The sequence below is a fragment of the Coniophora puteana genome (assembly GCF_000271625.1).
Source record: "Coniophora puteana RWD-64-598 SS2 unplaced genomic scaffold CONPUscaffold_2, whole genome shotgun sequence".
Taxonomy (NCBI): Eukaryota; Fungi; Basidiomycota; class Agaricomycetes; order Boletales; family Coniophoraceae; genus Coniophora; species Coniophora puteana.
The window spans coordinates 592,879-615,639 of record NW_006913054.1 but is presented as its reverse complement, the minus strand read 5'-3'; the positions used below and the strand labels follow the sequence as shown (position 1 = coordinate 615,639).

At 51.2% G+C, this 22,761-nt stretch overlaps 7 protein-coding genes across 7 annotated transcripts; 3 read left to right on the top strand and 4 right to left on the bottom strand.

Annotated features, from left to right (window-relative positions):
- Window positions 1–1,433: 1,433 nt before the first annotated feature.
- On the top strand, window positions 1,434–2,828 carry CONPUDRAFT_149654 (uncharacterized protein; the record flags this gene model as incomplete). The annotated part of the gene is made up of 3 exons (XM_007766294.1): window positions 1,434–1,505; window positions 1,561–1,625; window positions 1,760–2,828. The coding sequence occupies 3 exons, from the start codon at window positions 1,434–1,436 to the stop codon at window positions 2,826–2,828; spliced, it is 1,206 nt and encodes a 401-aa protein (XP_007764484.1).
- A 3,508-nt stretch (window positions 2,829–6,336) lies between these two features.
- CONPUDRAFT_48001 (uncharacterized protein) lies at window positions 6,337–8,343 on the bottom strand (the record flags this gene model as incomplete). The annotated part of the gene is made up of 6 exons (XM_007765863.1): window positions 6,337–6,518; window positions 6,573–6,663; window positions 6,728–6,888; window positions 6,946–7,266; window positions 7,323–7,926; window positions 8,026–8,343. The coding sequence occupies 6 exons, from the start codon at window positions 8,341–8,343 to the stop codon at window positions 6,337–6,339; spliced, it is 1,677 nt and encodes a 558-aa protein (XP_007764053.1).
- Window positions 8,344–8,567: 224 nt separating this feature from the next.
- CONPUDRAFT_141651 (5-methylaminomethyl-2-thiouridylate-methyltransferase) lies at window positions 8,568–10,294 on the top strand. The gene is made up of 9 exons (XM_007766293.1): window positions 8,568–8,676; window positions 8,729–8,790; window positions 8,840–8,977; window positions 9,028–9,125; window positions 9,175–9,251; window positions 9,305–9,574; window positions 9,630–9,813; window positions 9,866–10,021; window positions 10,075–10,294. Exons 2-9 carry the CDS (start codon window positions 8,740–8,742, stop codon window positions 10,217–10,219), a joined length of 1,119 nt encoding a protein of 372 aa, XP_007764483.1. The 5' UTR covers window positions 8,568–8,676; window positions 8,729–8,739; the 3' UTR covers window positions 10,220–10,294.
- Window positions 10,295–10,453: 159 nt separating this feature from the next.
- CONPUDRAFT_69784 (uncharacterized protein) lies at window positions 10,454–12,049 on the bottom strand (the record flags this gene model as incomplete). The annotated part of the gene is made up of 11 exons (XM_007765967.1): window positions 10,454–10,561; window positions 10,657–10,682; window positions 10,736–10,746; window positions 10,841–10,958; window positions 10,999–11,137; window positions 11,198–11,274; window positions 11,329–11,361; window positions 11,598–11,691; window positions 11,760–11,792; window positions 11,841–11,921; window positions 11,990–12,049. The coding sequence occupies 11 exons, from the start codon at window positions 12,047–12,049 to the stop codon at window positions 10,454–10,456; spliced, it is 780 nt and encodes a 259-aa protein (XP_007764157.1).
- A 2,808-nt stretch (window positions 12,050–14,857) lies between these two features.
- CONPUDRAFT_149651 (uncharacterized protein) lies at window positions 14,858–16,815 on the bottom strand (the record flags this gene model as incomplete). Its single annotated transcript, XM_007766292.1, has 6 exons — window positions 14,858–15,547; window positions 15,602–15,727; window positions 15,776–16,231; window positions 16,286–16,315; window positions 16,369–16,590; window positions 16,639–16,815. The coding sequence occupies 6 exons, from the start codon at window positions 16,813–16,815 to the stop codon at window positions 14,858–14,860; spliced, it is 1,701 nt and encodes a 566-aa protein (XP_007764482.1).
- A 197-nt stretch (window positions 16,816–17,012) lies between these two features.
- On the top strand, window positions 17,013–18,255 carry CONPUDRAFT_149650 (uncharacterized protein; the record flags this gene model as incomplete). Its single annotated transcript, XM_007766291.1, has 6 exons — window positions 17,013–17,034; window positions 17,081–17,182; window positions 17,230–17,289; window positions 17,340–17,660; window positions 17,726–17,791; window positions 17,840–18,255. The coding sequence occupies 6 exons, from the start codon at window positions 17,013–17,015 to the stop codon at window positions 18,253–18,255; spliced, it is 987 nt and encodes a 328-aa protein (XP_007764481.1).
- Window positions 18,256–18,460: 205 nt separating this feature from the next.
- On the bottom strand, window positions 18,461–21,339 carry CONPUDRAFT_149649 (uncharacterized protein; the record flags this gene model as incomplete). Its single annotated transcript, XM_007766290.1, has 8 exons — window positions 18,461–18,520; window positions 18,573–19,003; window positions 19,069–19,452; window positions 19,515–20,255; window positions 20,319–20,440; window positions 20,488–20,613; window positions 20,665–21,026; window positions 21,088–21,339. 8 exons carry the CDS (start codon window positions 21,337–21,339, stop codon window positions 18,461–18,463), a joined length of 2,478 nt encoding a protein of 825 aa, XP_007764480.1.
- Between the last annotated feature and the right edge of the window lie 1,422 nt (window positions 21,340–22,761).

Below are 22,761 nucleotides of genomic sequence, written 5' to 3'. Positions count from 1 at the left end.
TTGATTTGCTGCCAGTTGCATCCTATACCTTGAACTGTCGGCTCTGCCAAGCAGAAAATCAATGCGATTCTGATATCGAAACCATGCTTTGGAAGACCAACAGTGTGACTTCACCCCCTTCAAAGGGTGCACGTGGATATCCACTCGTGCACCTGGGTGTCCGCGTCTATAAGTTGGCTTCGCTCTTAGTGATTCATGGATATCCACGCCGGCATCCGTGAGTTCGAGTAGCCAGCTGGCCATCACTCCATATGTGCACACGGATATCCAGGTCACGGACTGGACATCCATGGGGGTTATGGAGTTGCGCTTCAAGGTGCATCTGGATGTCCAAGGTTACGAATGAACTAGTTGGTAGACACTGAGGGCATGCGTGGATGTCCAAAGGCTGGTATGGACATCCCGCCAGGTAAGCTTGGAAGGCTTTGAGAGTACATTTGGATGTTCACGCGCGGCCTTGGATATCCAGGTTGACATGTGGAGAAGGCTTAAAAACCCATATGGATATCCGCCATAGAGTTGGACATCCATAAATGATACCAGGGTGACTTTGAATATACACTTGGATGTCCAGAGCTAGACATGGACATCCATCTAATTTGGCCTACTGGAAGGTTATGGACATCCATGTAAATGGTATGCCAGAATATTGGTGAGGATATATGAAGGTACTGTATGCTGTATGTTGGATTTCATACGAGTGTTTTAATGGAATGCAAATTGGCTGCTGTATTCCGCCATAGGAACTATCCGCTTAGTACATATGACAACAAAGTATTTACTGCATCCTACTGTAGTCGTCTGTATGAAACAAACCAGCATAACATTTACTATTCAATGTTTGAAGGTAGCCGACTATTGTACAGGGTGGGGTGGGGAAAGCTGCTATTGAATACGGGAAGTGCAGAATACTAGACCCAGTTATGTCGAGTGGGGAAGGGGAGGAAACAGCACTATTACGGTATAACCGGAATCCGAAATGTGATTTTATTTTCAAAACGGACCCCGGACACCCCATGGATAATCAGACCGCTGGATAACCGTATGGGGGCGTATGGATATCCAATCCCGATTGCGGGATACCCCTCACAACTCTTTGAGAAAGTACCAGTTATGCTACTCATATAGAAGCACATGCACCCCAAAAAGCTTGAATAATCAAATAAGTATGGATATTACAGCTTGGTAGACCCCTTACAGGGTCAAAATTTGGGTGGGGAAAACAACCCTATGAGGGGTCTAGAAAGGGGGTGACTGAAGTGACATGGTATCGATATCCCGGAGGACTAGTGCGCCGCAGTGTCCTGAGCGTGGGATCTTCATGAGTATGTCAAAAATAGAGACGCATCACGACATGTCGCGTTGTGTCGCGTGTTTATCCTCGACTAAACGCTGCTCTCTTCTCCCAACATCTCCACCCTATACCTCTTGCAATGGATCAAGAATCGTGTTCCCTGGAACATATTGCAAAGATAACCTCGGATGACAAGCCGGATGTAGGCATCGTACGCCCCAGCAATACTGTCGTCCCTTGCACCGCGTTGCTGACTACGTTCACAGATTTCGCGACCGAAGCGTGGGGGACACTCTACTGGGAGCGCAGGAGAAGCTCAACGATGCTGTGAGTATGGGACTTACAGCGTCATACGTGGTCCTTGATCAAGTCCGCCACCGATCAATTCCAGATTTTGTCGACTAAGCGGCACGTCGATGTAAGGAGTCCTTGGCTGCCTCTGATAACACACTAAACGTGTTCAAGCTCGCTCTTCATTCTGTTTAAAACCAATCATTACGCCGTTTCTCCCGAGGAATCCGCCGCCATCGCGGATCTCTTATCCGACACCCATATCTTGACACGCGACTTTGACAACGCGATTCTGACACTTCGAAGTCTGAAGAGACAGGTCATCAGCTTTTCAACTGCCTGCAAGGTGTTTACGTCCTCTGTTGGACGTTTGCCTACCGAGATTCTGGCCGAAAACTTCATCTTGGCACGACCTCGCTATGTCAGCGAAGTGGAAGGTCTCTCATCTACCAGCACTAGACCTCACGCGGGACTTCTGACGTCCTTCAATGCGGCTCAAGTCTGCAGACGTTGGAGACAGGTCGCTCTCGGTACTCCGTGGCTGTGGAACACAATGCACGTTTACGGAGTTACGGACTTGGATCAGGACGCCCTGCACATGCCGCTTGAAATGCTCTCAATGACGAAGTCTGTTCCCTCGTACCTTTCTGTTGGGCTTCTGTCAGCGCACGACGTATTCATTCAAATGTGCAGAAAAGGATCGCTGTCGGTGTTCGAGCAAAAGTGCAGAGGCCTCGAAGTGTATGCAGCCTTTGACCGCAAGCACACGAGGTATCTTTTCTATGATTACAGCAAGGTTCGGGAGCTTCTCGGGCGATTCAAAAGAGTAGAACGACTGGCGCTCCTGAAGCTTAGGCTTGACGATTTTTCGGCATCAGCTTCCCACTGGCACAAACTAGCCCACCTTCACTTGAGGGTGGCCGAGACTAGCCAAGCACACGGACCGGTCAAGCTACCCGTCTGCCCCCACCACACGGTTCTTGCTCTCATGCTCAATTCCCACATCACGCTGGACCTTGCCTCATCGTCAGCCTACCCACAGCTCACCGACCTATCCTTCATTGGTTTGATATCGCGGAACCCCCTTCCCTTCTGCCACAATGGTCTCAAGCGCGTCGGCGTGCAAGACACCGGAGAGGAGCGCTTTCTAGATATGGCTACTCTCCCTTCTCTTGAGGAGCTTTCGACTTCCATTCAAGAGTACAGCGAGCTTCAGCTGGGCGAGCTTGTCCTCCGCTCTTAATGTCGTCTTACTCGTCTTTCTTTTATCAACTACAGCTTTTATAGATGGAACGGAGATGCTCGAAGACAGCAGCTCACAACTCTTGGAGGAAAGATTGCGAGTAGCTTGTGTGTTTCGAACGTAGAGTATGCTGGGTGGCATAGCGATACAAACATGATGCAGGAGTTGAAGGCTAGGTGGTATTCGTAACGCTTGATGGTGGAGTTTTCAGCGATGAGGCATATAGCTACACAGTGAAGCCCGCGTGCTAGTATTATAGACTTCATGAATGTATTCTATCCTTTACTACCTCATACGCATGAGCATACATTTTGCAAAGTCTCAGAACTTGCTCAGAACGGCGGGGACGTCTCTCGCCGATAATCCTGCAACCTCGGGACTGGTTGTGATCAAGCAACGCCTAGGCTGTGTGCTAGCACTAACTCTGAACTACATGACACACATTGAAGAAAAGTACGGCACGTACTAGATGGCGCGCGCCCGTCTGCATGCTGGCTTGTCGATCTTGTCAATATCCTGTAGTAACGAACGAAGTGATGCGTGCGCGTTTGTTAACCAACATTTTTTCGGGGTTCGTATCGAACCAGCATTCATGTAAATGCTATCACCCTGCCATCCATTCTAGCTCGCTGCCGCGATGTCCCAAGAGATGCCAGTTTATTCGCTGGTTTTTTAGTAGCAGCTTCATTGGAACATCTGAAATGTACGGATTGTACCCAGCGTATCCTTGCTGACGACAAGTTCATCGTCTGAGGCCACGACGTCCCAAGGGTGGAGGACTTAGACGAGGGAAGCAACTTTTGCAATTCCAACGGAAGCCACAAAATAGCCTGGCGTGTAGCGGAGTGCGCGTCGGACTTTGAAGTTTGGGTGTTAGTACTACTTAGTCGCGCAACCCTTGCATACAGCAGCTTCGTCATCCTCCACCATTCGTTGTCTCTTTCCCCCCAAAAATCCTGTTGTGATACACTGAAATATCTCACGTGTTGTATACCATGGAAAAGCGTGCGTGTAGAACCAATGCTGATTTGGACGCAAACAACGTACGCCCTAGCGATCATGTTGCCGCTGACAGCATTTACCGATTACGTGTAGAATCCCTCATCGACATCTCCGGATCCATCGACAGGGGAAGGTGGTGATATAATGGGTGTGCGTATTAGCCTCAATCAAGTGGTTAGTACATAGCTTACGATAGCATACGTTCTACTCTGACCAAGTTTGATGCGAATTGCTCCCAGATTGCGTCGACTAGGCGGCGTGTCGATGTGAGAAAATCATAGCTGCCGTCGATAGGACACTAATGAAGGACTCTAACATGCTATCCAGTCCCATACGCTTGTCCCATCTTTAGGTACCGACAACCGCTCGGCTTTAGTCCAAGAATCTGCCAATATCGAGAACTTCTTGTCCGATGCACATGTCTTGACACATGACTTTGACGCCGCAATTCTGGCGCTTCAAGGTCACAAGGGAAAGATTGAGGATTTGTCAAACACCTGGAAGACGTTAAACTCCGCTATTGGCCGTCTACCAGCAGAGATATTAGCCGAAATTTTTATGTTGGCACGTCCTCACTACCTTGGCGATGCACAGACCCCATTCCCCAACGTCAAACTACACGAAGGGCTTCTGATTTCCTTCAATGCGACCCAAATCTGTAGGCGCTGGCGACATATTGCTCTGAGCACCCCACGGTTGTGGAATACTATGCACATTTACGGGGAAATGAGCTTAGACCAGAAAGCTCTGCATACATCGCGCGAGATGCTCACAAGAGCGGCATCTGTTCCTTCGTTCTTTGTCGTCGGCCTTCCATCTGTCCATGTTAGATTTGTTCAAAGGTGTAGAAAAGGGCATTTGTTGGCATTTGAGAAAAAGTGCAGAGGCCTTGATGTGTATGCGTTCGAAGATTTCAAGCGCTCGAACTACATCTTCTTTGACTACAGCAAGGTTCAGGGGCTACTCGCACGGTTCATTCAGCTTGAAAGGCTATCGCCCTTGGACTGCAGATTTGACGTTGACTCCGCGACATCATCCGGGATTTGGCACAATTTGACCCACCTTCACTTGCGGTTGAGAACAGAATACGATCAGCAGACACAGAAAATGGGCACCCTGCCTGTCGCTCCTAATCTCACCGTTCTCGTTCTTGACCTCACGATAACCTTGTTACTGGAGCTAACTGCGCTGTCAGCCTACCCTCTACTCACGGATTTTGCCTTCAATGGATTGATTTCAAACGAATCCAGGCCTCTCTTCAGCAACAGTCTCAAGCGCGTTGGTATATATCGCACTGTGTCGCATTGGAATGATCGCGAACGCTTTCTGGATTTGGCTACCCTCCCTTCTCTTGAAGAACTTTCAACAACCATCAATAATAAAATGACGGAACAATTGGCCGAGTTTGTCCTTCGCTCAAAATGTCGCCTCACTCGCCTGGGGTTTTCCAGTTGTGAATTTCCCAGTAGCGAATCTCTCCAGGATAGTGATGCTCATTGGGGAGAGCAACTGAAGATGCTCGGAGACGACATCGCTAGTAGCCTTGGTGTTACGACTGTGGATTACTTTGAGTGGATGAATAATTCAGAGATGATGCAGGGTCTGAAGGCCAGGTGGTATTTGTGATGCCGTGTTGTGGATAAGTTTATCGAGGCAACGTACGTTTCTCAGCTGTTCGTCATGCCAATGCCACCCACTCAAGCAATCATAATCATTTCTAGACGTTTTCATGATATCGGAAAAGTCCAGCTGTTACATGTATGTTAGTCGCAAGAGGGATATGGAGAGGTAAAGTGTGTGGAAAGAATAATGAAAATCATGCGTGTCATGATCCTAAAACTGAACTCAAGTGACGCAAATGCAAGTATCAGGAACCATACAGCCCTTGAGTCGGCATCACCACTTCTTCCCCTTGCTTTGTCAAAATCATAGCGGAGGGAGGGCCCTGGTGAAGGAGAGCTTCACCTATCGCTCTCAGATATCCTCGATGATTTGGTGGTATTTTGGGAGATGCTGTTTAGGAAAGAAAATACCTCGGCTTGGGGTAAGGAAAATTTACGGCCGCCCGTAGCAAAGATTGCGGATTATTCGTGAGTAACGAACGTGAGGGCACTCTGAAGAACATAGACTCGTGACCTACAGCAATAGCGTCGAACGAAAGTGCTTCTCAGAATTTGATCAACATGTTTGAATCGAGAACAAGGTACCAAACCTCGAGTACGTCAAAATACGGGACCGGAAAACTGCATTTGGGAAAGGTTGCTCGACCATTCGCGGAATCCGCGATCCTCGACTTCGTCATTTCCTGACATTTTCATGTCTCTCAACTTAAAGTTACATGCATACGAGTGAAGCACACATGAAAGGGGTAAATTGTTATGAACATAGAATGCTGTAGTGAAGGAGAAAGGAACAATGTAACTTACGCATGGTAGAATCCTGATGCTAGACTATAGTAATGCGAACGTAGAAATGTTGAGGGCATACAAACGATGCATTGTACAACTCATCGCTTCTCCTTCTCCTTCTTTGGCACCGTGGACCCGCGCGAGTCGTGAGACTGTCGACGTGAATCGACGGCGCCTTCTCCTTCCCCTTCGTCGAAATCCTCGAGGGGAACCCGGCGCGCCTGGGTGAAGAAGAGTCTCACCTCTCGCTCACAGATGTTCTCGATAAGGTAGTGGTTACCTAAGGAAAAGGCGTTTACGATTCAAAGCATACACAACGAAGCGGGGAGCGTACCTCGAGGGACAAGGAACATGCCACCCGTAGCGAGGATCATGGACGATTCATGAATGACAACTTTTATGGCGCCTTGAAGAACACAGAAGGCCTGCGAAAACGGAACGAGGTTAGATGGGTGAGCCGAGAGTGATCTTAAGTAGTATTGGACGAACGTATGTATTATCTTTGGTGGCCTTGTTCGGCTTTCTGCCGCCGGGAGGAATGACTACCATGCCGACCGCCATGAAATCCGCATCTCCAAACACTTTCTCGAAGAACCAGTCGTTGTTGCCTGCTGGTCGCGGATCCAGCATCTTGTTCGTGAAGGCAATACCTATATTATATACGTTCAGCACAACCGCCTTGACGACTGGAGAACACGTATACGCACGTCTTTTCACCTCTTCCTGTGTCAAATAGTCAAGGACAATGTGACTGATAGGCGTCTCATCATCCCAGCCTTCTTCCAGGTTGTATACCGCCGACGCTGGTGGTCTGCTCTTTGCGCGCGATGCAGCACGTCGTTGCTTCTGACCATTCTTGCCTAGCGGGATCACGGGTTCTTTGGGAACGCGAACAATCTCCTTGACTTCTGGCACGAGCGTGACTCCATGGTCAGCACGTCCTAAGACTACGCGTTCCTGGCGCCAGTACTCGAGGGGCGCGTATCGTGTTCGTCGACTGCGGCGGGCACCTGGGGGTGTTGGAGAGCCTGTTGAAACCGAACATCACTTAACGAACTGGAGACGAGCTCAAGGGATGATTTACGTTCGAAAGTCTTCATCTCCCTCTTTTTCCGTGGCTTCTTCTCCGTTGCCTTTGCTTTCTTCGGTGGTGGTGGCGTCCGCTCGTCCTCCTCATCTTGTCCAGCATCCAGCTCCGCCATACCAGCAGCTATGTCATCCTCCACCCCATTGTCCATTGGCATGTCATCGTCGGGGACGTAAGATTTCCGCTTGCCCTTGTCGAAGCTCGGAGAACGCGTCTGCCTATCCACCTCGGCCTCCTCCATGGTGTCGCCTTCGTCTATCTGCATGAAGCTAGACCGGTGCATGTCGACGTCCGCCATGTCGTCCGGCGGTGCGTAATCGTCGAATCCGGCGGGCTCGTTGTCGTCATCGTCGTCATCCATATCGCCGTTAGCAGGAGGCGACCGGCCCAGGGAGTATGGTCTGGAAAGCGATGAGGGGCCGGCTCGGCCGTATTCCATCGTTGACCCGTTTGGACCGTTTGCGAGCGACATTCGCTGAGAGAAGTTCGAAGGACGAGCGTGAGGGGAGGGAACTTGGTCGAAGTCGACGTCGGAGGTGTGGGTGACTTTGGAGGACCCTACTCTTGTTACGCTATTTGGGACGTAGGACTTGCGACTGGCCTGGACGCTAGAGAAGTATGCCTGAGGACTGCCAGGAGCACCTATAGCACGCACACAGTCAGCATATAGCGCATATACGCGCATATATGCGCATTTGACGAGGAAAGAACGCCACTCACTTGCCAAGTCCATTGACATCTCTCCGTCCTCACCATAATCCTCGCGGACAGGTGTGCGCGCAGTAGACTGGCGTCGCTTTGCTGGCTTCGTGATCTGCCTATACCGCCCTTCCGCCTGCTTCAAGACCTCTGTGAAAGATTCGAAATCGTCCGAATCGTGTTCGACGACTTCAACGGCCATGCCAGTGCGCTTTCCGTGCATGAGGTCATCGTGGCGATAGGGAACGTGCTTCTTCGGGGGACCCCTGCGAGCTCCGATACTGGATTTGCGCCCACCGACGGACTCGACTCTGGGCATTCTTGCTCGACGTTGGCGGCGGCGGCGATGGGAAAGGTAGCGGAAGTATTCTGGTCACGAGCGGAATGGAATGAGGGATGGAGAGCGTGAGAAATAAACGATCACCGTTGCGGACGCGTCTGACAACAGGGCAGGTCACGCGTTGGAAGTAACGCGTATGTAACGCCATTGCCGTCACGCTCTCGCGTCTGGCCATGCTCCCTTTCCGCGTCTGCCGACCGCTCTTGACATCATCGTCACGGACTTGTCGACATCAAGCCTCGAATGAACGCTTTCCTTCAAGATGCTATGCCAGTCAAGTCGCTGGACTAGAGCCCAAGAAGGGTGACAAAGGTGTGTCCTGTCTCAAGTCTGTCGGAGCAAATTTCTTGACAGCCAGTCTTAGTCATAGTAGCCATGTCTGGAGGCGTAGATTCCTCTGTCACGGCCAAGCTGCTAGCAGAGAAGGTACACCGACTTTCTCTCTGTCCGAGCCTGTCTGAACAGCGTTAGCCAGGACTACGATCTTTCCGCCATCTTCATGCGCAACTGGGATACTCGGGATGAATCTGGCACCGACAAAGGCTGCGAGTGGGAGAAGGACTGGGAGGACGTTCAGCTTGTCTGCAAGATGCTGGACATCCCGTGCGCTATGGTCAGTCTCTCTCCCGGGAAGCCGAGTGCTCGCCATTCATGATTATCCAGACAGATTTGTCTCGTCAATACTGGAACTCCGTCTTTGAGCCGTCGCTAGCAGACTGGAAGAGTGGGTTCACTCCAAACCCTGACGTATGGTGTAACAAGTAAGCGCGCATGTTGACGAATGCTTTCGTCGTTACTTATCTTCACTAGAGAGATCAAGTTTGGAGCACTGCTTCGACGCGTTCACCAGACCGCGGACCCTGACAACCTGCCTTGGCTTGCAACAGGTACATCCACCCAACTTAATATTTGGAGGCACCGATTAAGGCGCAATATTTAGGACATTGGGCAGCGAAAGGTCGGCACATAGCTTCTGACGGGTCTCTCCTACCTACACTTCGCCGCCCACGAGATCTCTCAAAAGATCAAACCTACTACCTTTCGTCCATCTCCGCCGACAGCATCCAACGTGCACTCTTTCCTCTCGCCGACTTCACAAAAGTTGAGATCCGTGAGCTTGCGGAGAAGTGGGGACTGCCAACTGCTAAACGGGAGGAGAGCATGGGGCTTTGTTTCGTAGGAGAGAAACGGAGGTTCAACGACTTTCTGGGTAACCCAATTTTCCTATCATTCTCGGACTATGCCAACTAACGTGTTAATTTCAGCGCAATACCTACAGCCGCAGCCAGGATCTATCGTCGAGCATCCTTCGAAACGCGTGCTCGGTACCCACCAAGGTTTGTGGAACTACACAATTGGTCAGGGCGCGAAGATCGCTGGTCTGAAGGACAGGGTCTTCGTTGCGTCAAAAGATGTCTCTACAAACACGGTTAACGTTGTCTATGGAACGTAAGCACCGACAGGTCGTTCCCTATGTCCAGCTCTGCTCACGTTCACGCAGTGAAAATCCGGCTCTGTATGCTAAGTCCGTCTGGACAGACGATTTCTCCTGGATATGGGCAGGCCAGCCACCAGAGGCACTGAAACACGGTATGAAGGTTCGCGTCAAGACACGGCATGTCATGCAGGATGTGGGGTGCACCGCTTATCTTGACGAGTAAGTTGCACTTTTTGGTCCTCAATTCCCCGGCCCCTTACAGTTTTCTGCAGAGATTGCCCAGGTGGGCTGAGAATCATCTTTGACGAGCCGCAGAAGGCCCAAGCGCCAGGGCAGATCGCCGTCTTGTATGACGGAACATGGTGCCTTGGCTGCGGACGCATCCGGGACGCGGAGCCTCTCGTACCCTTAATATAGAATAGTATTCATACATACAAGGCGTTTGTTATAATCCTATCCGTAGTCAGCAACACAGTTGAAATGAACGATAACACTCTGAATACTGTCTCGACCTCGCCTCTTCCTAGTGCCGATCCTCTTAGGGGCTCCTCACCACTACCAAGAACAGCTTTCAACATAGTTTCAACATGCCGTGAATGTCACGTAGAAGTTTGCGAATGATTGCTGGGCTATATATTCGCTGAGCGTTCTTCATCCTTTAGGAAATCTACGTACGGGGCTTGAAAGCGCAGGTCGGATATTTGACCAGTTGTTGTCACCGTCTTGCCTGTTTCCCTCGAGTTGGCCATCCACAACTCCCTATGCATCCTAGTCGCAAGTACAGAGTGAAGGACAAATTGCCAGCTAAGTCGATGGTTAAAGACCCCTCATGAGTGACATTAGGGATCGCTCACCAGACAAATATTCCACTGTATCCATACTAAGATGCGTTCATAAGATTGTTTATCCGGGGAATGAAAGGACCGAACATACCTTGAGAAAAACTATCGTTACCAGGTTAGTGATCGATGAAACTAACAGAATGGAGGTTATTTGTGAGCCCCTAAGATAAGGGAAGGACACCCACCCAAAACGCACCCAAAATAGAAGAAGTTATGCTGGATTAGAGTGAGTGCCAGGAGGCCTTTCGTCTGTCGATGCTTCCATATGGCACTGGTGGCTGTGAAAACTACAAGTTCTTCCAGGAGTCCAATGGCTTGAGTAGAACAGCCAACAGATGCATAGAGAAGTTATACCTATTTCTAGAGCAAGCAACAACGAATAAGCAACGGCAACAAGATAACTCTCCTTTTCTGTATAACATCCCAAAGCATTTTGAGGAGTGAACGACGGAGATGATATACAGAATAACAAAATTAATGCAATCACGATGCTCTGCAGGGAGGCTAGAGGTTGTACGCACGTCAAAAATTAGGCAGAGCTGCAGCAACTTACAATCAAGGTTGCCAGCAAGGAGATCAACACTTTCTTACTCCTCTCACACAAGGCGTAGGTTCGGATGATGAAGAAAGCTACGGTCCTCATTCCATGAAACAGGGAAACATGAAGTCTGTAAGGTTACTCACTTTCCGTGCAGATAGCCAGCAGTACGCAACTGGCTGGGGTAAGAGGAAATCGGTGACTTTTAAGGATGGGAAAACAGATCACATTTTAGGTCGAGAAATTACCTGTGAAAAGTGTTCCAAGCGCATCACAGCTCTAGATAATGGCTCAAATTCAGAGAAGTCTCATGACTTTGGGTCACGGTGGTCATCACCTGAACCAAGCGATTTCTTAGATACACTGCACAATTTTCATAAACCCTATAATGTTTACATCATGATATATGACTTACTAAAACCAACAACAATCCAGAGCAGCGTTGAACCAAAGGTGGTAATGTATAAGAGTTTCAGCTTGCTCCTTGGTGCTTGACTAAGGAACAGGACCTAAACAAAGACGATGTCATCCATCACAGATGTATATTAGCACAACCACATTCTTGCGCGGTTCTCACCTCTTCATGAAGATTGAGGGAATAATAATAAAGCTATAATCACATCAAGAAATGGAGTAGGATTGATATCGGCATACATACCCAGAAACATGCGCCTGAAACTGTCCTTGGAGAATGCACAATGCAGTGCTCGCAGTATGGAGCGGTAACTAATACGCCTACCTAGTACGTACTGAATATAAAGGGCGTTCAATTATGACCCTGCAGGCGATACATGGCATGAAACCTACATTGGATACTTGAATGCTTCGTAAAGCGTGCTCCAGTTCTTTCAAAGAGATCTCTGTCATGACGAGATATAAGACCTTGCAGGGTGGACTATGGGGTTGTTTTCAAGGCTTATATAGCGGCTATGAAGTAGCTTAAAACAGTGATTATCAGACACGGTTTTCCAATGACATTGCAATAAATCATGGAAGGCAGTCTACCCCGATGATGGTTGAGACATAAGTTGTCTACAGTAAGCCACTGCGTTGACTCGTCTCATGCCAAGATGAATTATTCCACTACCGTGTTTTTCGAGCTACACGTCGATAGACGCAGGCGAGATGAGCCCAGCGGAGCACTACGTGCGACGTCGCAGCAACGAAGGGGGTTGATAGAGCGACCGGCTGATATTTGGATACTGGGGAACTCACGACCATCGGGCTGGGAAATAACCTGATCCCCGAGATAGACACAGCTATTATCAATACAAACGAGATAGATCACACATTCCATATTCTTCCGGCCAGTACCTCGGCTACGATGATTGCCCGTAGATGGGACGTGGGTTATGCATGGAGGCTTCGGGCTACTATGTGATTCTCACAGTTATAGTATCTACAACTTCGACTGGCGTGCACGTGTACGTGTGAGTTGGCTTTTATTCGGGGGCGGTGGACCCGAGGTGGACCTTTGGTAAAAAATGCTTGGTCAGCATCTGCGCCATAATATTCAGATGGAGATGGGGTCCACTTGCATTGATTTGCTTTCTCTGAATGCGAGCATACATCTGTCATTCATGTGTGAACTCTAGCTAGTATATACACCTAGGAATGCGGATACCCAAGGCCATATAACACCAGAATCATCATCTTGCATTATGAAAGTACAGCTCCACATTTTCTTCCTTTGCCGGATACCTATCTCTGGGTCACCTTTTTCTCTCCTCACGTACCATGTATAACACGACCACGTTTCCCTACTGCACCACAGCGTATGCCAATCTACTCCCAAGCTACTACAGTTGTATGCGCATGCACAATCGAGATTCCTGTTGCTGACCATGCCGTCTCACAGCCCCGGGTACATGAAAGTATCTTCACACATCCACTGACGGGACCCTGTCGTGCTGATACGACGCCGACATTCCATTGCTATCTGACATTGATACCTTTGTACAAATGTCACAGATACCATCCGTCCCAGCCGGTTGTGGAATTACAGTACGCCGACATGCATCCTACGGCATGTTGATGGGGATCGGTTTAGTTGATGAGCTATCTTGGTAGCAGCATTATTGGCTGCAGAGTGCATTTCGTCGGTGGACACGGCCTTCTCAGACATAATGTCAACGAAGTGACGCCGACTTTTATCTTCTCACACCACGCAGCTGGTACCACATGTATGGCGAAGTTATTTGCAGGTGAGTTGCACCCATTAGGTCCGCTGACATGATCGTGATCAGCTAGCTCGACGCCGACCATCAGTGTCAGCGGTGGACGACGACGGTATGCTCGATATACGATCCCACACGTTGTCCACGTCCACGGACCCGACCACCTTGTTCACACCCCCATGTCATCACGCCGCAAGCTTGCAGGACCATCATAGAGGAACAGTGATATATTAACGTGAGCGATGGTTTCCCCAAGTCTGTCCGCCGACCCGGACATCTGCGCAGTGCAGCACGCCGACACTGCGACTTATATGCAGCAACAATGCGATGATCCAGTCCGCCGACGCGACACCGCCAATCTCTACGCCGACTGTCAATGCGGGCATTAGAATCGCATTGGCTTTGTCAACGGACCCGACCTTTTTGTTCATGCCGCTCGTGTTATGACGCCGCATTGCACCAGGACCATCCACAGATGCAAGAATTATATGCAAATGCGAGCAGTGGTATTGATCATAGATGTACGGAATGACGCCGACAGTTTGTGGACGGCTGCGGTCAACACCTCTTTACTAATAATATTATAGTCAATTCTACTTATCAATGACTGACCCGAACATTTCCATATTCCAGCATGCAGCCATTGATATTTGTATGGAGCTGCAATTGACTGAGCTGGTCCGCTGACTCGACCCCTTCCATCACGCCGCCACCCATGGGACGCCGCTCATTGCCCTCCTGCACTGCGCAACCGACTAATATAACAATAGCTGGGATAGTAGTGTCAACCCCACCGCCTCAGACGCCGACACACCATCCGGGATTGGACTGCTAATAAACCTTCACTAATATTGTTGTAGTAAACTTTACTTACACACATGTCATCCGCGGACGCGACCTTCCCCATCCTCAGCGGATGTCCGTCAGCCCGACCTCGTCGGCGCCAACGGCCGTCCGTGCTACCGACCTCCTCGGTTGGCGTCCCCTGCAACATGTGAGTCTTGCGGATAAGATATGGATCTCAGCTTTGTCTGCTATCTTTACTCTTTTGTCCGTCTACAGACTATGTAGGGCTGGCCCATCCTGTAGATGCGGCGTGATCTATGTCGGCGTCGGCGTCGACGCTGAGAATCATCGTCTCCAGGGAGGATGGCAGATGTATAAACCAAACCTTGGAATTGCTGAGGTGCTAGTATCACTGACGTGGTGATGCATTCATGTCGACAGGTCATTATGTCTGAAGGACGAATTCTCGCCCACTTGAGGAAATATAGCGGTATTGAAACACCAGTACCAGTTGTACAGTACAGATTTAGTATTGGCGCAACGTCGGCGTCAAAATGTGTACATCTGGTTCATATAAAAGGGAACAAGGCTAGGGACATGGAATAAACACACAAGTTCACATGGATGATATGCAGATATATACAAGGGCATGATAATGGACTTCGTTATATATACAAAGGCAAATATAGATGTCGTAAAAAGAACATGCCCCCTATTCTTCCTCCTCGTCCTCATTGTTGGCAGGCGAGCTGGGAGCGATGCGCTCGGTGGCGGCGTCCTCATCTTTGTCGGCGCCTTCATCCATTTGAAAGAATGAAGGGGACTGGCGCGGGGGGCTTTCTGCAGGCAGCTCACCCGCCGAGCCTGCCGTCTTTGGCGGCGTCAACGACCACACCTTCCCGCCGCCCTCCTCCAACCTAACAGTATCCAGACGATACTGGTTCTCGTCCTTGTTCTCAGCGAGAAGGCCTTTAGGCGCAGTAGACGCCGAAGGCAAGCCGGACGCCGACTTGCCCTCTTGCTTCAAGATCTTCTTCAGGAGCGCCTGGTTGCTCTTCTCCACCTTCACGAGGGTATTGACTTGCACCTCCATTCGCTGCATGAAGTCATCAATGCGGCCATTGACCGCCTTGATATGGGCCTCTAGCCGATGGTCCTGGGCCTCCAAGCGGCCCTCGTAGCGAGTATGCGACGAGAAGGAATGCTTGACGATCTCCTTAGCAAACTGCTTCTGCCGCTCAAGATAAGGGCGCATGTCGCTGACGTTAGCGGGCACGTCGACGTCGGCGAACAGCAAGTCTGTGGGGGAGAGTGAGCGACTAGCAACAAGCATGTGGGGCAGAACCGGCGTGCCCCGGGGAAATGGCTTGGCGTACGCACCAAGGTTAACCTCGGGAGGAACCTGACGAAAGCGGCGTCAGTATCATGCCCCGCGGCATGACTGAAAACCACTCACACTGGTGCCTTCGCCCCCAGATGCGCCACCCGCATCAGCAGACGGCGCCTTCCAAGTGCTCTGGCCCGTAACAGGGAGAGCAGCTGGCTTGGCCGTGCTACCCGCGTTGACAGGCTGGTTGGTGCCCTGGAGTAGGTCAACATGCCTCTGGTATCCTAGCCAAACTGATCTTACCTTGGTGCCCTTCTTTGGTGCCTTCGTTTTGGCGGCCTTCTTGGCCTTGGGCGCGGCGGCGGCGTCATCCTCCTCTTCCTCCTCTTCCTCAGCTTCTGCCTCCTCCTCTGCCTCGGCGGCGGCCTGGGACGCCTTCCCCTTCTTCCCCGCTGCTGTCTTCCCCGCTGCCTTGCTCTTCGCAGTTTCCTTCCCCTTTGTCGTCTCCTTTGACTTCTCCGCCGCCGCCTTTGGCGTCCCAGATTGCTTGGCCTTCTTCTTTGCGCTGGGACCGTCGGCGTCAACGTCGGCGTCGGCGTCGGAATCCCTGGGTGTAGCCTTCTTCTGCCTTGATGGCTTGGCAGGGACGTCGTCATCGATAACAATGTCGGCAGGCTTCTTGGCGGCCTTGGACTGTCCGCTCGTTGACGCCGATGTGGGTGGGGCAGTGGGCTTGACGGGCTGAGCCGAGGGAGCATCCTGTCACCAACCAGGTATTAGCATGGCCTGGCTATGAATGGGAGAAGCACTTACTGTTTCGGCGCTGCCCATCGCGACGTCTTGCTGTATAAGGACTCAGTCGTCGACCTGGTGTGGATTTGGGAAAGAGAACCTACTGCGGCTGAGAATGGGACGTTCTTCCACCAGTCCACGCCGATATTTTGGACCGGTGGTGCCTTCGTGAGGTGACCGAAGTTTATCTGCGTGGGATCCGCGACGAAGTGGGAGGCAAAGATGTCGCCGCGCTGTAGCAAGATACTAGCCACAAAGGGTCTCCAATGGATATTGGGGTAGGGGTTGGGATGAGAGATTGCCTGAATAATAGGCCCAAGTTCATTCTGAGCGGCATGAGCATGATGGCAGCCAAACACCTGAGTGGCACGCACCTGCTCCTTGAGCCACTCCTGATCGAACACGACCTTGTTGATGCCGCCCATCCTCGAAAACATCAACATCTGCTGCCATCGGTGGTCCAGGATGTCGACAAAGGTCTGAATGGTGTGGGGCTGGTCGGTGTCAATAACGATGCCAGGGAGACAGCTGGGGGAAGGGAACACGGGCATGGTGGGTTCGAGAAATGTGGCCGGTGGGGAAAGGGGGTTCGGCGGTTAGAATACAAAGGCACATGAAGTTTTTTGTTTGTATTTGTTTGGGCGCCGCTCATTACGGTGTCATTGTCCTTAGTTTGCACATGTTTGTATACCCGAAAAGAACCCTATGGCCCTGTCTTTTCTCGCGAGCTTCCTATTTTCTGCCCACAATGTCCGCCAAAGACAACCAGAGTGAGTACGACCGTCATGAATCTGTGCCGCTGCCCACGCTGACTAGATCCTTGGTCACCTCATCCCGGGGATACCGTGTACTGTAATATTACAGCTGCCCGAAAGGGTCAAATTGGCATCCCACGCACGGGAGACAGCGACACGTTTGGTGAGTCGCTGTCTTCAGCCCCCATTTCAACGGTTAACAGTCCTTAGATCTTGATAGTGAAGCACAGAAGTACGCCGCCAGCCGTGCCGATAGCGCCTTGATGCAAGGTGAGTCTATTATCTTAGCTAGATCTATACCTATCCCGACGCGTCCACAGGCAGCAGCTCTACTCGCCCGTCTCCCTTCGGGGGCGGCATGTTCTCCTCCCTGCAAGCCACACCTTCCGGGACTGCTGCTGCTGGGCAGCCGTCGACTCACGCCGCTCCATTTGGGACCTTTGTGTCCTCGTTCGCTGCCCTCCAAGGTCCTGGCGCCGCCGCTCCTCAATCCACATCACCGTCGCCCTGGGCAGCATTGCAAGACGCCAACCCGTTCGCACCGACTGGTCCCTCACCCTTCGCCGCCCTCCAGGGCCCCGGCCCTTCCGGAGCAAGATCGAGTAGTCCGGGTGGGCCGCCCGCCGGTCAAACCCAGCACGGTACGCCGCCGAGTATCACCGCACCCACTTACTCATGAGGCCTTCTTCAACCTTTGCGCTCAAAGGTTTATCACAGCACGCCGACGCGTACAGGCAATCGGCGGGCGGCGCAGACGAAAGTCACGACGATGGTGCGCGCCATACTTTTCTATGCGCCATGATGACTAATACAATTGTAGATGACGGGTCGTCCTCCACAGATGCCCCGGACTCAAACATGGACGCCGACCCGAGTAACCCGCCCGACGACCAGTATACCGAGGAACAGGTGAGAGATGAGTTCCGCCGTTCGTTCCGGAACGGCGTCATGGGCGAGCTCCTTCAGTCTCCGCCTGGCTCAGTGGCAGACGCTCTCATGACCGATTTGTTTGAACTCATCATACGCAAGTCATTCCCCCGCGACATCGCGGCGCCGATGAACAGGGTTCAGGAGACAGCCCACCTCATCCGCACGAATTTGGAGATGGCAAGGGGTCACCTGGACCGAGTGTTCCCGACGGTTGCTGCTGAGTTGGAAGCCGACAGGCGAGACACCATGGTTCTCTCCCAGATAGCACAGCTCTTGTCACTTCATGTCATTTCTCGGTCTAATTAACTATGATCCTGCTTGTGTAGTACTCGATTGACTTGGATATACAAAAGAATGAACATGATCCTGCTTGTGTAGAGCCCATAATACGATCAGGTAGAGGGTAGACGCAAAGAGAGGAGCAAAGGAGCAGGAGGAAAGAAGTATATACAACAGAAATAACGAGGTCTGGGTTCTATTAGCCTGTCATGGGAATGGGAGGTGTTATTAACTATCGGCGTGTCTTTCTCCTCTTCGAGGGCACAGCCTCCTTCACCTTGTCCGATTTCCTCTGTCACATGGCCTTGTCAGTGAGTGAGATAAGTAATCAAGGGGAGTGGTACCTTATTGACGCCGCGGCTTCTTGTGACCATCGTATTGGACATGTCCTTGAGTTGGGCCCTGGTCTTGACGCCGACGTTGGATGGCACTATGGGGTCTGTTGCCGCCTTCAACGTCTGACCACGTATTGGCACCTTCCTGCTGCTGCGGAGGCCTCTAGGCTCTGATGCCAAGGCTACAGCACTCTTAGCCATCCTGGGACCTTGGTCATCCTTGATTGTTGTCTTTGCAGACACTGTTTGATGGTCCATGGACACTTGAGTTCCCTTTGGTGCACCTGTGGTTGCAGCTCCATGGACGCCTGCCGACATCGAGCTCAGCACGGCAGCAAAGGCAGGAGCATTGCTGGACCACATGCCGCCCGTGGGCTTTGACACGGTGGTGCCGATCGCAGCGGCGTCTTCAATGTAGGAGCAATGAGTTGAGGACAAACCTGTGAAAGAGAGGAGTATAAGAGCGACTTGCCTGCTGAAAGTTGCTGTGCGTCGGCGGCGTCACCTTGTCCTTGCTCCTGCTCCTGCTGCTCTTCCTGCTCTTCCTCCTGCTCCTCCGTCTCAGCTTCGTCCATGCCGACAACCACCTGGCCTTCCACCTCATCCATCTCTGAGTCATCCTGGTCGGCGTCAAGTTGATCCTTGTCATCCTGGTCAGCGACTTCCTCTTCCTCGTCCTGCTTGTCGTCGTTGTCGTCGTCTTCCTCCTCTTCCTCATCCTCATCCTCATCCTCATCCTCATCCTCATCCTCATCCTCATCCTCATCCTCATCCTCATCCTCATCCTCATCCTCATCCTCATCCTCATCCTCATCCTCATCCTCATCCTCATCCTCATCCTCATCCTCACCCTCTCCTTCATCCTCCTGTGCGACGTTGCTGGGATCGCCTACTTATCATTCAATGTTGCCGCCGTCAGTCCTTGGCTCAGGAGCAAAATGGCTTTCTTACCAGACACACCAGCAGTCCCTTCATTGCCCGACTCGTCTGAGTGGATTACTGGCCTCACCTTCTTCTTAGGGCGCCGAGAAACAAGAGAAATATCCATGTTCTCGTCTTCGGAGGAGCTAGAGGAGCCATCCTCGTCAACATCGTCAGTGCGTGTGGCAGTGGGTCGGCCACGCTTTAAATGACGAGGCAAATGGGCTTGCTTTGGTTTTGGGGCGTTGTGTCGTCCCCCTGATGACGCCGACAATGTTGGTTTCTTCTGGGGAATGTGTGTGCGTGCTATGTCGGCGTCGGCGTATGATTTACCATATCGTCGCCTAGCCCTATACCTTCCAGCTGGGAGTTCATCCAGGAAAGCCTTCGTGAAGCGAACAGGCCGCATGCCTTTCTTTTCTTGAGTGCGCCAATGATCAATAAGGGTCTTAAGAGGGCCGATGTGCATGTCGTCAGGATTGACAAGGTGGAGGGGAACGTTACCCTCATCGGCATCATAGCAGAATAGCGGGAATGCGTCGCCTTCAATGTACTTGGAAGGCTTCTCAGCAATTGTGGTCCAAGGTACCTGTACCTTTGTGCGGTGGGAAGCATGAGCAAGAGCCATGGTAACGTATTGTCGGCATATGTGCTGGAGGTCCTTTGTGTTCCGGTAGGTTGCTGGAACCTTGGGGTAGCCGTCGGCGTCCGAATGGACTTGTGTCCGCTTTGGTGCCGATGCTTTGGCTATGGCTTCCTTTGTGCCTTGACCTGGTGGCGGCGTCAGAGTATGGTGTTAGTTTTCTCAATGGCGGCGTCACGATGCACTCCCACCTATACCAGCGTGTCCATAATCAACCCATCCCTTGAAGCAGGCGCAGGTGCCTGGTTGCATCCCTTCCACAGAGGTAAACGCCTTCGTCCCAGGCATACGATGAATTCGGGTCCCATCCCAGCTGTTATCCATGTTCAGTACATATCTACCAATGACACGGGAGCATACCATCCAAATCGCACGCCGCCATCAGCCTTGTACTTCGCATACTCGATCTTGAGAATGACGTGCCAACCTTTCCACAGGTAGTCGGCAATATTCTTCAGAGCTGGCTGGAACCGGCGATCAAAAGTCCTGTGCCATGTCGGCGTCAGCCGCTGCTTCGTTCAAGAGCTGCGTACTCACAAGTCTTGAATATCCGGTGGTGCACCAGTTGTGTTGGCACTATCGGCAATCTTCTGGTATTCATCTACTGTGGCCTGGTCTAAGGCAAGGTATACCAAGCTCCGAGCACGGCTGTACAGGGACAACCAGTGCGAACTACCCCTGGAAGGGAACTGAGGATAGTCTTCAGGGTTCACAGTCGGCATTGCCTCCTTGATTGCCGCCAGCTGTTCCTCCCACAAGGTGTCCATCTTGGCGAGGTAGTTGGGCTGTTGGCGAAGCTCTGCAATGTCGAAAGTGTTCCACTTCCTCCCTGGCTGCCAGTTGGGTTTCCACGAAATCTTGGCAACCGTTGTCTCATTTGTGAGCCACAAGCTAACAGCCTTGCCAGCCATGAGTATTTACCAAGTAAGAAAAATATAGGCGGGTGTAAAAACTACGCACCTGCTCCAGTTCGGCTGAAGAGTCCACCTGTCTAAGGCTTGCAATATCCTTTGCAGCTCGGGCAGAGAGTCCTGCCAAAGCGGACGCGCCATCGCTGCCAGCTTTCACCTTCCATTCGGCCAGCGCAGTCTGTAAAATTTCCTGTTCCTCCTTCGTGAAGCCGTCGGCTTCGGCTGCATCCGGAGTGGAAGAGTCGTTATTCGCATTCTTTTTTGCAAGATTACTGAAGAAGTCGTCTTCGTTGTCGGACATTATGGCGGGACGTGGGGAGTGATGTGCTTCTCAAGTGATGGGCGAGGTTGGAGTTACCGAACGGCCGTGCAATGGTTTCCCTTTTGTGATTCAGGCACTGCGGTGACTCTGTTGATTCATCCCACAGGGCACGTGACCGTGATTCCTTTCAACGTGCACTTGCATCCTGATTTGGATGTGACTGTGGACAAGAGGTTCCCTATCATACGACTAAAAGAACAGATGTTTGATGTTGCTAAACGGCACCTGGGACAACCAGGGACAACATCGGCGTCGCATAGGTATCCTTAGGAACACCCATATGAGTCTTCATGTGGACGTGAACGATGACAAGGAGTTCCTTGTCACACGGCTGAAAGAACAAATGCTTGATGTTGCTAAATAGAACACCTCATGCACCTGGGGCAAACTCCCCCAAAGTCGGCGTCGCGTAAGTATCCTTAGGAACACCCACATGAGTCTTCATGTGGACGTGAACGATGACAAGGAGCTCCTTGTCACACGGCTGAAAGAACAAATGCTTGATGTTGCTAAATAGAACACCTCATGCACCTGGGGCAAACTCCCCCAAAGTCCGTGTTGCATAAGTATCCTTAGGAGCACCCTCTGGGGCCTTCATGTGGACGTGAACGATGACAAGGAGTTCCTTGTCACACGGCTCAAAGACCATACACTTGATGGTGTTAAATAGAACACCTCATGCACCTGGGATATTTTATCCCGAGGTCGGCATCGCCTAAGTGTTGATCTCCAGTTCCAGATCTGTACCATCCAGAGGAACACTTACTGGAGCCTTCAAGCGGATATGAATAATGACTAGGAGTCCTTGTCACATGGATGAAAGTATATAGGGTACATTGCTAATGAAGAATACTCCTCAATCAGGTCAGCGCCCGCGTCAAGTCCTAGTTCAACTCCCGAATACGAATAAAAACACTTACTAGGCCATGGCCTTGTCACTCCGAGATATGTTGGTCAAGTGATGGCGCGTGGAGTTTTCACAGTTACTATGCCGGAACCCGCAATGAAAACCGTCACCCGCAATGAAATTCGACTGTCCCTCCCCTGTCCCTTGGTATATACCTACAACATTGAACATGGGCCATCTAATGAAACTACTCTATGACCGTATTGCGCGGCTTGGTAGAGAAATGAAAACTACAGACGCTAGGTACAAATTTCATTGCGGGTGACGGTTTTCATTGCGGGTTCCGGCATAGTAACCTTGAATGTGTGCAAGGCTGTGCAAGGTCGGTACTGATTCACTGTCGCCAATCAGTCAGTTCAGGGAGATCCGATCTCGATGGATAAAATCATGGTTTGAAGCCGATTGAATGGAGATTTGCTTAAACGGGGATAGATCACCGGCCTTGATTTAAGCTTCGTGGCAACCAGCCGACGTCGGAGGCAAAGGGATGGGCT

Bases quoted from the DNA above. Each gene is read 5' to 3' on its own strand.
- CONPUDRAFT_141651 (XM_007766293.1), top strand. From the start codon at position 8,740: ATGTCTGGAGGCGTAGATTCCTCTGTCACGGCCAAGCTGCTAGCAGAG. The intron at 8,791-8,839 runs GTACACCGACTT...AGCGTTAGCCAG, and splicing joins CCAAGCTGCTAGCAGAGAAG to GACTACGATCTTTCCGCCAT. The intron at 9,126-9,174 runs GTAAGCGCGCAT...TATCTTCACTAG, and splicing joins CCTGACGTATGGTGTAACAA to AGAGATCAAGTTTGGAGCAC.